Genomic DNA, 17,935 nt, shown 5'->3' on the forward strand with positions numbered 1-17,935 from the left:
GGTACAGCATTATACTTAGCTGTATTTTATTTTTTATTGATTGATTTTAATTTATTGTGTTTACATATAATCTAGTGTCACCCCGAATGCATCCCCCCCTCCTCCGTATTCTCCTCAACATCTCCCTTGTCTCCCTCCCCAAAGTGCCCTCTCCTCTTCCCTTCAGGATTATCCCATCCTATCATCCCCTTTCCCTCTATCCTCTTTTCTCTGGGTCCCTTTGATCCCTCCTCTGTCTCTATTCCGTTCCTCAGTTCTCATTGTTCATTGGATTCCTCAAATGACTGAGGTCATATGATATTTTTCTTTCTCTGCCTGGCTTATTTCACTTAACATAATAGTTTCCAGGTCCATCCATGTTGTCACAAAAGTCCATATTCTTAGCTGTATTCTATTTCCAGATAGGCAATTGAAGTGGCAATGATTTGTAAAAAAATAAAAATATCTTAATCATATACGAAACTCCCAAGCTCTGATGTAGTGACTTTTACATAGTAGTTGCTTGACAAATATTTCTTGAATTAAACTGAATATGTAGTTTAAACAGAGATATGCCTGGAGGGGATTTTGTTTTGCATTAAGAATCTGTATTACGATACAACAAATAAATACTACTACCTATTGGATAATGAAATGAAAAATTCTAAGAAGCTACAGGAACATCCTACCTCATTAAAACTGTTTACCACATTCAGCAAATTAATTACTTCTGCATTGATATTTGTTGTCATTTACTTTAAAATATGAATTCACAAATTCTCAGTGCTTCTTTCATTTAATTCAGTTCATGTCAACTCAATTCAATAAGAGCTAAGATGCCAATTGGGTCCTTATTCCTATTGTACATACTATAAAGATTATGAAAATACATAATGACACACCTGTATTCAATACACTTACATCCTGTGTTGAATCAAGATTTATATCCTTTGAAATAAGTTAATATTACAAGACAGAATATATTCAAGGGATACATTTTTGGGAAATGATAGAAAAGATTCTATGAATCAAAGAAAGATGTGGGAATTGAGGTATATATAAATATATATATATAATGTTTTGATGGTGGTAAATAGTGTCACAGGTATGGAGGCTACCATACTAGATCCTGACTAAAAAGAAATGAGTAAGGTGATCAACCTTATTAATTATCAAGGTAAAAAGGATGGAAAACTAAAAATATTTATAGGTAAATGTCATCAGATCCTTAAAGTCATCATACTTTATATCAATTATATCATTCATATTAAAATTGGGGCAAATGGTCAAAATTCTGCTTACTAATATCCAAACTACAGAGAATTTAAGAGATAAAAACAGCTCCCCACAGAAAACACTAGAATCCCTAGGAGACAATCACTGTTAACACTGTACATTCATATATGTATATATATAAACACATCCATGTATGTGGATACAGGTGTACATACATATTTGACTAAAATAGACTCATGTACTACAGTGTCTGTTAAATATTTGTTTTTAATATCTACCTACATTATTAAATATTCCTCTACAGCCACATAACCTATATGGCAGTACAATATTCCATTATTGGACATTTAGAAGTTTTTTTTGGTTGGTGTACACAGGCCAGTGATATTATGTGTTAAGGTCTAATTTCATAGATAAAGCCTCTCTATAATTAATTTTGGACTTAAGAGGTTTGGACTTGAAGAAAGAGGTGGGTATTTCTATTATTTTTTGTTGTTGTTGCAGTATTTTAAAAATAATTTTAATGTGGTGACATTGATAAATCAGGGTACATATGTTCAGAGAAAACATCTCCTAATTATTTTGACATTTGATTATGTTGCATACCCCTCACCTAAAATCAAATTGTCTTCCATCACTTTCTATCAGGTTTTCTTTGTGCCCCTCTCCTCCCCTCACACCCTCCCTCTCCTTCCTGCCCCCCCCCATTACCATCACATTCTTGTCCATGTCTCTGAGTCTCATTTTTATGTACCATCTATGTATGGATTTATATAGTTCTTAGTTTTTTCCCATTTATTTATTTCACTCAGTATAATGTTATCAAGTTCCATCCATGTTATTGTAAATGATCTCACGTCATCATTTCTTAAGGCTGAGTAGTATTCCATAGTATATATATACCAAAGCTTTTTAATCCATTCATCCACTGAAGGGCATTTGGGCTGCTTCCAGATCTTCACTATTGTGAACAATGCTGCCATAAACATGGGGGTGCAGTTCTCCTTTTGAAACAGTGCTATGGTGTTCTTGGGGTATATTCCTAAGAGTGGGGTAGCTGGGTCAAAAGGCAGTTCGATTTTTAATTTTTTGAGGAATGTCCATACTGTTTTCCACAGTGGCTGCACCAGTCTGCATTCCCACCAGCAGTGCAGGAGGGTTCCCTTTTCTCCACATCCTGCCAGCACTTATTCTGTGTTGTTTTGTTGATGAGCACCATTCTGACTGGTGTGAGGTGATAATCTCATTGTGGTTTTAATTTGCATTTCTCTAATGATAAGTGATGTTAACATACTTCATATGCCTATTGGCCATCTGTATGTCCTCTTTGGAGAAGTGTCTATTAATTTCTTTGGCCCATTTTTTGATTGGATTGTTTGTCTTCCTGGTGTTGAGATTTACAAGTTCTTTATAAATTTTGGTTATTAACTCCTTATCGAATATGTTCTCCCATTGTGTAGTTTGTCTTTTTATTCTGTTCTTATTGTCTGTAGCTGTGCAAAAGCTTTTCAGTTTGATATAGTCCAATTTGTTTATCCTGTCTTTTATTCCACTTGCCCGTGGAGATAAATCGGCAAATATATTGCTGCGAGAGATGTAGGAGAGCTTACTGCCTATGTTTTCTTTGAAGATGCTTATGGTTTTACAGCTTACACTTAAGTCTTTTATCCATTTTGAGTTTATTTTTGTAAATGGTGTAAGTTGGTGGTCTAGTTTCATTTTTTTGCAGGTAGCTGTCCAATTTTCCCAACACCATTTACTAAAGAGGCTGTCTTTACTCCATTGTATGCTCTTACCTCCGTTGTCAAATATCAGTTGTTCATAGAGCTGTGGGTTTATTTCTGGGTTCTCTGTTCTGTTCCATTGATCTACATGCCTGTTCTTATGCCAGTACCAGGCAGTTTTGAGTATAATGGCCTTGTGGTATAACTTGATATTGGGAAATGTTATACCTCCTGCTTTATTCTTTCTATTCAAGATTACTGAGGCTATTCATGTTCTTTTTTGGTTCCATTTAAATTTTTAAAATATGTGTTCTATATCTTTGAAGTATGTCATTGTTATTTTAATTGGTATTGCATTGAATTTATGAATTGCTTTGGGTAATATAGACATTTTAATGATGTTTATTCTTCCTAACCATGAGCATGGTATATGCTTCCACTTGCTTGTATCTACCTTGATTTCTTTTATCAATGTTTTATAATTTCCTGAGTACAAGTCTTTAATATCCTTGGTTAAATTTACTCCTAGGTACTTTATTTTTTTGGTTGCAATAGTGAAGGGATTGTTTCCTTGATTTATCTTTCTGACAGTTCATTGTTGGTGTATAGAAATGCCTGTGATTTCTGAGTATTAATTTTATATACTGCCACTTTGCTGAATTCATTTATCAGGTCCAGTAGTTTTTTGACTGAGACTTTAGGGTTTTCTATATACAATATCATATCATCTGCAAATAATGATAGTTTTACTTCTTCTTTTCCAATTTGAATGCCTTTTATTTATTCTTCTTGTCTGATTGCTGTGGCTAGGACTTCCAGAACTATGTTGAATAAGAGTGGTGAAAGGGGGAACCCCTGCCTTGTTCCTGATCTTAAGGCAATTGCTTTTAATTTTTGCCCATTGAGTATGATGTTGGCTGTGGGTTTGTCATAGATGGCCTTTATCATGTTGAGGTATGTTCCCTGTATTCCCACTTTGCTGAGAGTTTTGATCATGAATGGGTGCTGGATTTTATCAACTGCTTTTTCTGCATCTATTAAAATTATCATGTAATTTTTCTCTTTTTTTCTGTTTATGTGATGAATCACATTGACTGAGTTGCAAATATTGTACCAGCCTTGTATCCCCAGAATAAATACCACTTGATTATGGTGTATGATTTTTTTCATATATTGTTGGATCTGGTTTGCTAATATTTTGTTGAGGATTTCAGCATCTATATTCATCATGGATATTGGCCTATAATTTTCTTTCTTTGTGTTGTCTTTGCCTGGTTTTGGAATCAGAATTATGCTTGCCTCATAAAAGGAGCATTGGAAGTCTTCCTTCCTCTTGAATTTTTTGAAATAGATTGAGAAGGATAGGAGTTAATTCTTCTTTGAATATTTTGTAGAATTTACTTGTGAAGCCATCAGGTCCAGGTATTGGTATTTTTTTATTTTATTACTTTTTTATTTTTCTGAAATTGGAAACGGGGAGGCAGTCAGACAGACGCCTGCATGCGCCTGACTTGGATTCACCCGCCAAGCCCACCAGAGGGCAATGCTCTGCCCATCTGGGGCATTGCTCTGTTGCAACCAGAGCCATTCTAGCACCTGAGGCAGAGCCATAGAGTCATCCTCAGCACCCTGGCCAACTTTGCTCCAATGGAGCCTTGGGGAAGAGAGAGACAGAAAGGAAGGAGAGGGGGAGGGGTGGAGAAGGAGATGGGCGCCTCTCCTGAGTACCCTGGCTGAGAATTGAACCCAGGACTCCTGCACGCCAGGCCAACGCTCTACCACTGAGCCAACCGGCCAGGGCCTGTAGGTAGTTTTTTGATAACTGTTTTGATCTCATTTGTTGTAATCAGTCTGTTTAGGTTTTCTGAGTCTTCCAGATTGACTTTTGGAAGATTGTATGTTTCAAGGAATTTGTCCATTTCATCTAGGTTGTCTAGTGTTTTGGCATACAGTTTCTTCATAGTATTTTCTTACAATATTTTGTATTTCTGTTGTGTCAGTTGTTATTTCTCCACTCTCATTTCTAATTTTATTTATTTGAGTCCTCTTTTTTTCTTGGTGAGTCTAGTTAATGGTTCATTAATCTTGTTTACATTTAAAAAAACCAGTTCCTGGTTTCATTGATTCTCTGTATTGTTTCTTTAGCCTCTATGTCATTTATTTCTGCTCCAATCTTTATTATTTCCTTCCTTCTACTAAATTTGGGCTTTACTTGCTGTTCTTTTTTTAGTTCTTTTAGATGCAGGGTTAATTTGTTTATTTGAGCTTTTTCTAGCTTCTGAAAGTGTGCCTGTAGTACTATAAACTTCCCTCTCAGTACTACTTTTGCTATGTCCCATAAATTTTGAGTTGTTGTATGCTAATTATCATTCATTTCTAGAAATTTTTTTATTTCTTCTTTGATCTCATTGTTAATCCATTTGTTATTTAACAACCTGCTATTTATTTTCCATGTGTTTGAGAATTTTTGAGTTTTTCTGTAGTGGTTGATTTCTAGTTTCATGCCATTGTGATCAGAGAAAATGCTTGATATGATTTCAATCTCCTTAAATTTGTTGAGACTGATTTTGTGCTCTAACATGTGGTCTATCCTAGAGAATGTACCATGAGCACTTGAAAAGAATGTATATTCTACTCCTTTAGGGTGAATGGTTCTGAAGATAACTATTAAATCAAGTTGATCTAGTGTGTCCTTTAAGTCTGCTGTTTCTTTGTTAATTTTCTTTCTTGAGGATTTATATAGTGATGTTAGTAGGATATTGAAATCCCTACTATTATAGTATTGGTGTTGATCTCGCCCTTTATATCCATCAAAATCTGCTTTATATATTTAGGTGCTCCTACATTAGGTGCGTAGATATTTATAACGGTTATATCTTCCTGTTGGATTGCTCCTGTTATCATTATGTAGTGGCTTTATTTATCTCTTACTATAGCCTTTGTTTTAAAGTCCATTTTGTCTGATATAAGTATTGCTACCCCAGCTTTTTTTCATTTCCATTTGCATGAAGTATTTTTTTCTATCCTTTTACCTTCAGTTTATGTGCATCTTTTGTTTTAAGGTGTGTCTCTTGTAGACAGCATATGCACAGGTCCTGTTTTCTTATCCATGCAGCTACCTTATGTCTTTTGATTGGATCATTTAGTCCATTTATATTTAAGGTTATTATTGATATGTAGTGGTTTATTGCCATTTTATTCTTTAAAGCTGTATTCCTCTTTTGCTATATTCTTTTTCTCCTTTGATCTGTTTACAACAGGCCCCTTAACATTTCCTGCAGCATTGGTTTGGTTGTAATGAATTCCTTGAGTTTATTTATTTTTTGTCTGGGAAGCTTTTTATTTCTCCTTCAATTTTAAATGATAGCCTTGCTGGATAAAGTAGTTTTGGTTGTAGGTTTTTGTTCTGCATTACTTTGAATATTTCTTGCCATTCCCTTCTGTTTCTGTTGAGAAGTCAGATGTCATCCTTATGGGGGCTCCTTTGTAGGTCATAGTCTTTTTTTCCCTAGCAGCTTTTAATATTTTCTCTTTATCACTTAGCTTTGGTATTTTAATTATGATGTGTCTTGGTGTGGGTTTCTTTGGGTTTCTCTTTAATGGAGTTCTCTGTGCTTCTTGAACTTGTGAGAGTTTTTCCTGCATTAATTTAGGGAAGTTTTCAGCCATGATATTATTGAACAAAGTCTCTATCCCTTGTTCTTTCTCTTCTTCAGGAACCCCTATGATGCGGATGTTATTTCTCTTCATGGTGTCACAGAGCTCGCTAAGAGTTTCCTCAGTCTTTTTGAGTCTCTTTTTATTTTCTGCTCTGCTTCCATGCCTTCATTCAACTTGTCCTCCAACTCGCTGATTCGATCCTCAACTTCATCCATCCTGTTTTTAATTCATTCCACTGTGGTCTTCATTTTTGATATTGTATTTTTCATTTCTGACTCATTCTTTTTTAATATTTTAATATCCTTTTTTATACTTGCTATTTCTTTATTTAGGTATTCATAATGACCATCTATTATTGTTCTAAGATCCCTAAGCATCCTTACAATCATTATTTTAAACTCTGCATCTGGAAGTTTGGTTATTTCCATATCACTCAGTTCATTTCCTGGAGGTTTCTCTTGTTGTTTCATTTGAATTACACTTGTCTGTCTTCTCATTATGTCTGTGTGTTTGTGTGTATTGTTTGTAGAGCTGGTTGAGTCTATACTTGATGTTGTCTGCCTCCAGTTTTCAGTTGTGTTATTTCTAGGTCCAGTGGGTATTTAATTTTACAAATATTCCAGTGACTTTCTGGAAGGTGGGAATGTGAAACTGGCACTGTTGGAGCAACTGTCTGGAAGTCAGAGGGCTGAGGACACAGGTACAAGAAAAGTTTTCTCCACTAATTCCTTCTCCTACTTACATCCTCCAAAAGAACCCAGTAATGAAAGAGATCAGGCAATGTGATTCCATTCATGTGAAGTACAAATGGCCCTGTTCAGGGGTTTATCAGTAGAGCATTGACCTAGCATGTGGACATTCTGATGTCCTGGGTTCAATTCCCAGTCAGGGCACACAGGAAAAGTGACCATCTGCTTCCCCCCCCTCCCTCCCTCTCCCTTCTCTCACTCTTCTTCTCCCACAGCCAGTGGCTCAACTGGTTCAAGCATAACCCTGGGTGCTGAGGATAGCTCCATTGGAGCATATCTGCCTCAAGTGCTAAAAATAGTATGGTACTCAGCATGGGCCCCAGATGTGGTTGCTGGGTGGATCCCAGTTGGGGTACATGCAGGAGTCTCACTATCCCTCCTCCTCTCACCTTAAAAAAAAGTACAAACATAGTAACATTAACGTTTTCCATTAACAGTCATGAAAGTGGTCACCTGAGTCAGAGGATAAGACTTAGGGATAAAGACTTTGGGCATTCCTCCGGTGCTGATTAGGAGTCTGTTTCTTGATTTGCATGCTGGTTGAATAAATATGTTTAGTTTGAGAGTCACCAAGCTGTATATTTAAGATTTGTTCACTTTTCAGAATAAATTTTTATCTCAATTAAGAAGTTTTTTTTTAAATAAATTAAAAACAATGCCTGCTCTCAGAATGTTCAAAATGGGAGGCAGCCTCTATTTGTAAAGCTCACAAGGAAAGGATACCCTCCAGCACCTGTTTCAGGGTCCCCCTCCATGAATCTTCTGACTGGCTGTTAATCCCACCCTTCCTGAAATTCCTTCAAACAGCATGCCCTTCTCAATCAGGTAAGAGAATTATATTCATCATTTATTTTAATAGGTCACAGGTAACACTCGAGTAGCAATCTTAACATGTAAACTATACATATTTAATTTCTTCACATCCTGGTGCACTGTAGAAGCATCTTAGACTAAGAATCAAACCTGGTTGTAGTGTTTACAGTTAAGCGCAATGGCTATTTCCACACTGTATACAAGCTGTTTCATTTCCTTTGACCCTTTGCTACTAAGCAAACATGGTTCTTTAGGACAATGCCAATGGTGTTTACTAACCCAAGGATCTAGGAGGTAGCTAAACCCCAAGCAACTCTTCCTGAGCCAGGCCACGGATTTAGTAGCATGGTAACTTGACCTCCGAAGGCTCTAGCTTCTTTTTACAGTGTAGTCTTTTTGCCTTGTATCCTCAAGGTTTCTTAGACTTTGTATAATTTAATGCTATATCTCTATGATATAAAAAGGGCACAAGCATGACTTAGTTTGTAATAGAGAGGCACAGTGACTCAGAGATGAGATCATTGCTTTACCTGAAAATCCTCGTACATTCTGCCTTATTAATACTCAGCCTTACACAGTAGAACACAAGCATGCCACCTGCCTTCCCCTCTAGGACATTACTCTACATAAGAGGAGTGATTTATATGCACTGCATTGTGGAATTCAAATATCCAAAATTAAATAAATATATATATATGTATATATATTTTATATATATATATATATAAAAAAACAAGGTTAAAGGGAGGTTTTATTTTGCTAAGAAAGGGTCTTTTGGAAACCATCAGTGTAAATGAATATAATTTAAGTCAAATTCACAGAGAGTTGAGAAGGCTCCTATCATGCTTGGTTAGACATTCCAAATCTTTCAATTTTTTTTTATTGTACCATAAGTGACACAGCTTCTCCTACAATAAATTTCTCATCATAAGACATAAGTGTGTAGAAGGCTCAAGATGAACATTTCTGTTTTGCTGTTTATATGTGATTCTGTCTGACCTTGGCAAATAAGACAAGAAAAGATTTTAGCACTTTTGGTTGTTTAAAGATATAAATAGTTATAGACTATCTGACTTTACCAGAAATTCATCTGCTTTTCTTCTTCCCTTCTCTCTCTCTCTCTCTCTCTCTCTCTCTCTCTCTCTCTCTCTCACACACACACACACACACACACACACACACACACACACTTCGGTCATTGCTATTATCTTTGTCTACATGCCTCAGTCTCAGAGACAGAAGCAGCCCATGTCCTGAAGGCGCCTCTAGGAGAGATGCTCTCCATGGTGCTGAAACCAGGCACTTAATCAATCAAGAGACTACTGTAGATTGTGGTTTTCAACCTTCTAATACTTGGGGACCAGTGGAAATAGAAGAGTTATTTTGAGGATTACTAAGGCAGAAACAGCCCTGAGCATAAGCAAGTTCAACTAGGATCACTGGATCTATAATCTTCACACAGCATCAGATTGATTAACACTTTTGGGGACAGCAAAAAATTTCTGGAGAACTGGTCTGCAGACAAGCAGTTAAATATATATATATATCCAGTTAGAGAACCTCCCAAAGGCTGTTGATGTTTGCTATAATAAATAGCACACACTTGAAGTCAAACTTTTTCAACCTGTATATATATATATATATATTATATACACACACAGGTGTTATATGTTTTGGTATCAAATTTGTGTTTGTTTTTTAACAGAGTCCCTATTGACCTCCCACCTTTGGGGGTTCTAGTAGTTGTAAGAAGTAGTATCTTAGGTTGGCTTAACCAAAAACAATTTATGCACTAAAAAAAGAACTGTCCAGAAAGATCACTACTCTTTCTCCACCAGTTAGAATAACTCATATAAACCTCCTTGTCAGGCTCCTAGTATACTTCCATGATTACCCCAATCTTGCTATCCTTGTTTCTAAAAACTTTGTAGGCTTCTCTGAAACATCTCACAAACTTCTTAAGGATTGCCAGTTTCTGGTAGGGTGGTCATTTAAATGAGAATGATCTGGTTGGCTACAGATTGGATAGTCACCATCAATCAGAATGCTATCTAGCCTGAACTTTGAAACAACCCCAGTATGTTGAACAGACAAAAGGGTCTTTTTCCCCCCTCTATCTATTTTTAAACATATTGTGTACATACATATTAAGTGGTCCACAATAGTTCTGCTTGTGATATCAATATAGGTCCTTTAATCTTTTGATAATGTTTTTAATTATAAGCTTTAAGGCAATTGTTTTTACCTTGAATTTCTTAAAAATCTGTTATGGGACAGAAATAAGAGATTAATGGAGATCTTGCAAAAAAAGATAAATGGCACCACTAGAACACCACAAAACTAGGGGAAAAATTAATTGAACCTATACTTTTGATAAATATTTATTTTTTGCAGAAGAAAAATGCATACTAGTTTAAGCTGTCATTAGACTAACCTACATCCTATTTTTCATATTATTAGTAATACATAATGCGGTAGTTTATATTCAAAAATAAAACTAGAATGTATATACCTCATGTATTTATCCAGAAATACACCAAGGTTACTATGGTTACGAAAAATCCATTACCTTTGAATACAGAATGAAAAAGTTTGACTTCAAGTGTGTGCTATTTATTATAGCAAACATCAACAGCCTTCGGGAGGTTCTCTAACTGGATCCATTTTTCAGTGTCACAACTGACCCACCATACTACTAGCTTATGGCCTATGCAAGGCAAAAAATTTGAACTGTATGCATTTTAAAGTATATTTTGTACCAACTCAAGGTGCAGCAATGCCTTTGACTTTTAATGCTTCATATTTAAGAATAAAAAAAAATTCAACCAACTCAATGCTAAGTAGCTTCCGAATTGAAGAGCATTTCCTCTTACCCAGACCCACCACAGCCACAGACCCATTTGCTACACATAACCGGAGAATGTTGGCTCTATGCGCAAAGTTAAAAGGAAGGGACAAATAACATGAAGTAGGAGTAAGAAGAAATACGTTGACACTTTGTACATCGAGGGGAGGACCTGAAACCAAGTTATCAAGGAACTTTGATAGCATAGAAGGTAAAGAATTTTAAATAGTGCAGGTGATTGTAAGCAGAGAATACAGGATATGAACTGTAGCTCTTGAAGAAGTTTAAAATTAATCTTCATTAAGTTTTTGCTCATCAAGACTGTGATCAGATAAATAAAAGTAAAATATAAATGGCTAATAATTACATAGAAAAGAATTTAGTGTAACTAGTAAACATGCAAGTAAATTTTTTTCACTTGTAAAATTCAAGAAGGTAAGAATATAACATTCAGTGCTGATGACTTTGTAAAAACAATGCAAAAATGTCTATCTAATATCCTCTAAGTTCACTACTTTGAATTCAGCTGTTCCCGTTTTAGGAATCTAGCAAAGATTCATGTGCAATAATATTTATCATCACATATTTAATGTAAAGAGTAAATTAGAAATCTATGAGTTGATTAAGTGATCAAATGCATTAGTACACTTTCATAAGATGGAATATGATACCATCATTAGCAGTATTTCAAAATATTTTTAGAAACATGCTTAATGACACAGAATATACGATAGTCATAATAAGCGAATATGCAACTATTCTAAACTCTAGTCTACACTATAGCTCACTTTGTTAAAAATAAAGGAAGTACTAGAAAGAATATTAAGTTTTTACCAGCATGTGAGGATAACCAAGTATTAAATATTTGCATGTTAAATTATCTTCAATAAGCATTTACTCTTGTAATTGAAAATATGCTGTGATTATTATTTTTGCTAATCTAGTATACGGCATCCTCCATTCAGTCTTTTTTACGATGTGACATTTTGGCACTGTCAAAGTCCACTCCAGAGGGCCCTGACTCTCAGTGCTGCTGACAGCACCAGCCGTCATGACAAGAAGTTCAACCCACAGAGCATGCAGCGTGGGAAAGACACGGGGTCACAATATCCTGCCACAAAGACAAGCAATGATTGTCAATAGCATCATAGATACATGTCATGATAGGACATGGCATGCATTTAAAATGACTGCTGAGGTGGAAGCCCTTCCCCATGGCTTGAGCAGCTCATGCATCTGCGTTCCTCTGATAGGGACAGAACCCCTTCCCCACTCTGTCCCCTCTGCCATTTCTCGTGGACAAATGAGCGTTGAAGGCATGCATGACCTGAATGTAGTATGCAGCACAGGAGTAACATCTCAGAGCTGGAAGTGATCCTTCCAGCCACTGCATCCCATTCCCATGCAATCTGAGAATCTCCAGGGAAGCAGGCTGCCCACGCCAACAGCAGCAGGGGACACACTATAATAGGAGGGACTGGTACAGACTGACGTGCGTTCCCTGAAATGTACACATGGAAGCCCTAACCTCCAATGCGACTTGATGTAGAAGGAGGGCTTTTAAAGAGACGATTAAGGTTACTGAGGTCATAAGGTAGGGGCATCATCCAACGGGACTGATGTCCTCATACAAGGAAGAAGACGTGCCAGAGGCAGGATCACGTGAGGGCACCATGAGAAGGCAGCTGTCAGTGAGCCCGGGAGGAAGGCCTCCAGAGAAACCCAAGCTGCCAACACCTGGTCTTAGACTTCTTCCTGTCTCCAGAACTGTAAGAACCGCCCCCCCCACCCCCATCTGTGCCATGTCAATCTGGCAGCCCTAGCAGATTAACTCAGGTGCTGTGTGGCCTGCAGTTGGCCTGCTGTCTCCCTTGGAGTCGGTGTGAGTAAAAACGAAATAATATGTGTTTGGTAAGTACAATGTACTGAGATGAGAAGTACACCCTTTGGGGCCAACTGGGTCCTGATTCCAGTCAGTTCCTCCAGTAACTGACTAGGATGTCCTGACCACTTCTGGCCCCGGGTTTACTGGCTACAGCGTTAGAACAGTCACGATAACTGAATTCCGTGACATTCTTGACTTCACTCCTCTCCTTGGTGACCAATACTGCAGTTCCAGAGTGCTTTGTCTCTTTGGCCATTTGGGGATGAGAAGCCAGTGGGGCTAGAAGGGATAAATCTGAGTGGTAAGGAGACTTCATTTTTAATAATCCACAGAAGAATGAAAGCCACTGAAGAGCCTATTACTCTTGTCTCTAGAAAGGTGGTTGTGAGCTCGTTAAAAATATTCCACTCTTTCTCCTTCGTGTTTGGGGCATCTGTTGTACTAATCTGCTGTGGTGATATTGGCCATGATCTCTCAAGGCAGACAAACACTACAGTTACATGGTTCTGTTGACAGTCCAATCAAACAAAATACAGCATCAGTATCACTTTGCATGCAGTACTGGATCTCACCGTGAATTCTGGCCGCCTCCCCTCCCCACGTTGCTCTTTTCCTGGCTTTGCACAGTGTCACCTCATGACATTAGGCACATTTTGGAGATATTCAGGGCCCTCAATCTGAGATCTGCCATCAGCCACACTCTGTGAACTTGCGTTAGCACAGGGGTCTACCCGTGGCAGGAGTCTTAGCTTCTTTTACTCTGATTCTACTTTTAAACAATCTTTTCTGTATTTCCTTTCCTTTCTCGCCCTACTACCACCTCTGCCATCTCCCCTCTTCTTTGTTCTTAGCAGTCACCTGACTCCATTCACACTGTGTATTCTCTGTGCACCCTGTGATAGGACCCAGAGATGCAGTAACAAACCAGGCAGACAGGGCCGTGTGCTTGGGACACGTTTTCCATATAAACTGCATTAAGCAGGACATAGGTTACTATTCTTTTTACTAAGTGCTAAGAACATGCCAGATATTTTATATATTGCTCTAAGTCTCTTGAAAAAATCCTGAGAATTATAGTCATGTCCATTTCCCAGGCTCAGAAACCAAGTCTCAGAGAAGTTCAGTAGCCTACGGAAGACCGCATACTCCTCCTCACAGCCAGAATGTCTGAGTTGGTTTTGAAGTCCTCCATTCATGGTCTGTGTGACCTTCTGGAAGTTACTGATCCTTTTTATGCCTCAGTTTCCTCATTTACAAAATGAGGGTAAGGTTAATATATACCCCATAGAAGAAGCATTACAGAATTCTATCCAACCATATGAATAAAGATAAAAGAAATTGTTCTTGTCCTTTAAAGATTCTCAGACTAGAGAGGATACAAAAAACATGGACCCTGAGAAAGGTGACTGCCACAGCCCTGGCCACAAACACCTCCATCTGCACCTGTGTCACCCCATGGTATCAGGAACAAGAGAGAGAGTAGGGACATTTGATTGATTCCCTCTTATAGCCTTAGTACCTGGCATTAATGTAAAGGAGAGAACATGTAAATAATTAATCCTGCCTCTGACTCTAACTTGTTGTGACCTTTCATGGATAATTTAATATCTCTAGGCTTCAGTATTTTTATCCAACGATATTTGATTAATGATGTCTCACCTGATAGTCAAATACAATGTATAAAATACCATAAAATATATAACCTCATAATTAACATACAAATATATTGTTAGAGTATATAACATGATATAGCATATAATATATCATATTTTATAACATATTTATTATAGCATACAAATATATTGAGCTGTGAGGGAAAGAGAAAATATATAGTTATTAGACATTAGTTGGTTTTTGGCTGTTGGGCAGCCCACCTTTTATGCACACCCCTTTTTATGAGTTTTGGACCTCCCTTTTGAGGGGAACCCATTGTATGTGGTTTCACATACCGGACGGCATTTATAATGTAAGCACCCAGTGCTTCATAGGCTTTCAACAACTTATTCTCCTTAAGTGTCGTCACAATTATAACACGACCTGGGGCATTGCTCTGTGTTTCTTCTCAAATGATCTAAAATTTAGATGCCACAGAGCTGAACCAATAAATCTGAGTCTTAAGATCAGCCACATTCATGTGGGTTTTAAAGTAGTGAAGACACATATCAATGGACTTGGTATGAAATGACATCATTGACTCAAGCCCCTGGCTGGGAACCATGTGGGTCCCTATTTCAGTTCTGTGACCAGGTGGAAGTAGAGGAGTCACAGGCTCTGCTTTGGTGTTGATACATTCCCAGGGCCCCCTCCACACAGGACCGAAGGTGGACCAGGGGGAGGACCTGGCTGAGAAGCGGCAGGTCCGCAGCCAAGACCATGCAGACAGACAGCCTGGGGTGAACGGGGGGGGGGGGGGGGGAGGGCGGACAACAGAAGTCCTTCTCCACGTGTCCAGCTTTGGCTTCACCAGAAATGTAATGTAACCATAAAAATCACGAAATTTTAGTGGCTTAACAGGAGGCAAAAATAACTAACCTGAGTGTTAAAACCACATTCCCTGATAATTATCAATTATTGTCATCTGAAATACATACACACACGCTGTCCTTTGCAATTATATCAAATAGATATTCTAACATAGACTGTAATTATGTACCGATACATATAGAAGTCTCACCTGTGACAGTGCAGTTCTTTCCAATGCCTGAATAGATGAGCATCCCATCCATATATAAAGAGTACTGAGTTATAACGCCATTAGCTTTTCTGGGTGGGTCCCAGGAGAGTAACAGAGAATTGGGAAGGGCTCTGGCTACTGGTGGCTGGACCTCTTGTGGGGCTGTGGGGGGAAAATGATGTATAAAGTCTAATTTTAGTTTACTTTTCTATTTCACACTTTTCAGAGCCAAACCAATAAATCATGGAATCAACCTGAAATCCCATGCATGGAGGTGTCCCTGATTCGTGGGCCGCTTGGCAGTAACTGCGTTAGGAAGCGCACTAAATAGCCGTCCCGTATTTATGAGAATGTGCTCCAGTGATGGATGGAAAGCACTCACACAGTTACTTGACTGACATGCTACTTCATCAAAAGTATTATTAAAAAAAAGTATTATTATTAACCCATAATCTCCACTTGGGGGCTGGACTGAGTAAAGCAAATTCAACAGTGATGTCCTCCCTTTCAGGAGCTTTGGATCTGACATGGGCCAGGCTGGTGACGGAGGTTCATAACAGATATAAAAAACATATACGCAACCATAAAAATATCCAGAAAGATCCAGAAGCAACTTAATTATATATGAAAACCTTTTTTTTTAAAAAAAAAAAAAAAAAAAAAAGAGGCCTATTTATTTTCTGTAATGGTCAATGAACTGGCATCATGGTAACTAACAGCTTTTAAAAATTGATCCCAAACATACCTAACATTTGGTCAACTGACAATAAATTTAAAGAAAAATGAGAAGTCAGGAATTCCTTAAATAATGGGAAGGAAAGGGTGAACTGGAGGTGTAGGAATCGTTCTGGGGTCGATTAGATGGTGCCAAGCAAAACCTGGACAGAGGATAGGGTGGGTGTCGAGAAAATACTGAGAGAGGTAAGGCGATCTATCCCCCACAGAAGCCGGTGGCAGTCCCTGGGAAGGGGCGGTGAGCATGTGCCCCGGCGGGAGCAATGCCACGTTGAGAAACACTGCTCTTCTCGGTGGACCAGACAGAGAGAACACGGAGCAACCTCTGAAGATGGCTCACTGATAGCCTAGTCCAGGTGAGGGCTGTCTGGGCAGCTCAGGTGCAAAGCACAGAGAATCAGGGGCTACAGGAAGGGTTTCACAGACTCTTTTATCCTGTCACAGTGTCACCAGCTGGGCATTGTCCTTCTCTTACCCATCTTCTTTGTAAGTGCACCTGCTCAACATTTGAAAAGAGGGCCTGGGAAGAAGTGCAAGAATGGGGGTGGATGGATATTGAGAGAAAGAGAGGGAGATGGACTCTTTTCCCCTAAAGACCAAGTGTGGAAAGAACCTAAATAACCATCCAACCAGCCAGCCAAAGGGCCCTGCGACCCTGCCCACCCAGGAGAGAGAGACAGAAGGGACTGTTTTGACGTTGGGAGAGCTGTCATTCCGTAAAGCGGTGTATGCTGATGCTCCCTGCTTTGGAGTGCTAAAATATTTTCTCTTTCTTGCTGCCTTCTTCACATACGCCATCTGAAACGTTAATGTGTGCCAACAGCGTAGAGTTCCAAGTACAGCAAAAGTGGGGCCGAGGTCGGGAGGGACGAGCAGCCATTAATAAAGCCTCGACGGGCGTTTGGAGGTTCCATCACACTGCAATAATTGTTGCCCGTGCTGGTGTTTAGCAGTTAAAAGAGACCATGGAAATCAAGCGTTCGGTTCTCAATTTCATAGTGAACTATACAATCAATTCTTTTCAGTCAGACTGTCTCTAGATTTACTTCTGAGCCCTAGTAAAATGAGGAAGCTTTCATTAATCTTTCAGATGCTTCATATTAATGACAAGGCTCTTGCATGAACAATGTAACAGCAATTAAAAAGCCCATTAATCTGCATTACAGCTATTAAAGATGCATGTCATTAAAGGGTATGGAGTTTGATTCATTTTTGTACCCCCCCAAAAAATGGAGCAATTATGGCCTGGCGATGCACTCTGTCATCAAATTAGGTTGGGGGTTTCCAGCAAATGGCCTTGCAGCATTTAGCTCTTCTCCTATTTTATTATTCATGACTGAGATGTGGAAGTCAAGACCTTTGAAATTACTTTACCTTCTTGTGGAGTAGAGATGTTCAGTGCCTGTGAGCTCTCCGAACAGCCAGCCAGAGTGCAAGCAGTGAGGGTTAACACGTAGTCTGTGAAGGGCTGCAAGCCTGTCAACACGCCTGTGGTCAAAGGGAAAAGGAGGTTTGCATGTTTACTGTAAGCAACCATAAAAATGTTACTGGTGTGTCTCTATATGATTGTGTGAAGAGAGAGAGAAAGAGAGAGAGAGAGGAGAGGAGAGGAGAGGAGAGGAGAGGAGAGGAGAG

General features: G+C 38.5%; 1 protein-coding gene across 1 annotated transcript in view; it reads right to left on the reverse strand.

Annotated features, from left to right (window-relative positions):
* Positions 1 to 17,935, reverse strand: part of USH2A (usherin) — a 538,690-nt gene that overhangs the window by 271,115 nt on the left and 249,640 nt on the right. The window contains exons 31-32 of the mRNA XM_066379924.1: positions 17,675 to 17,788; positions 15,566 to 15,727 (exon numbers count right to left, since the gene is read on the reverse strand). Coding sequence (XP_066236021.1) covers positions 15,566 to 15,727; positions 17,675 to 17,788 — 276 coding nt within the window. The remainder of the gene's footprint in view (positions 1 to 15,565; positions 15,728 to 17,674; positions 17,789 to 17,935) is intronic.

Source organism: Saccopteryx leptura, chromosome 1 (assembly GCF_036850995.1).
Source record: "Saccopteryx leptura isolate mSacLep1 chromosome 1, mSacLep1_pri_phased_curated, whole genome shotgun sequence".
Lineage (NCBI taxonomy): Eukaryota > Metazoa > Chordata > Mammalia > Chiroptera > Emballonuridae > Saccopteryx > Saccopteryx leptura.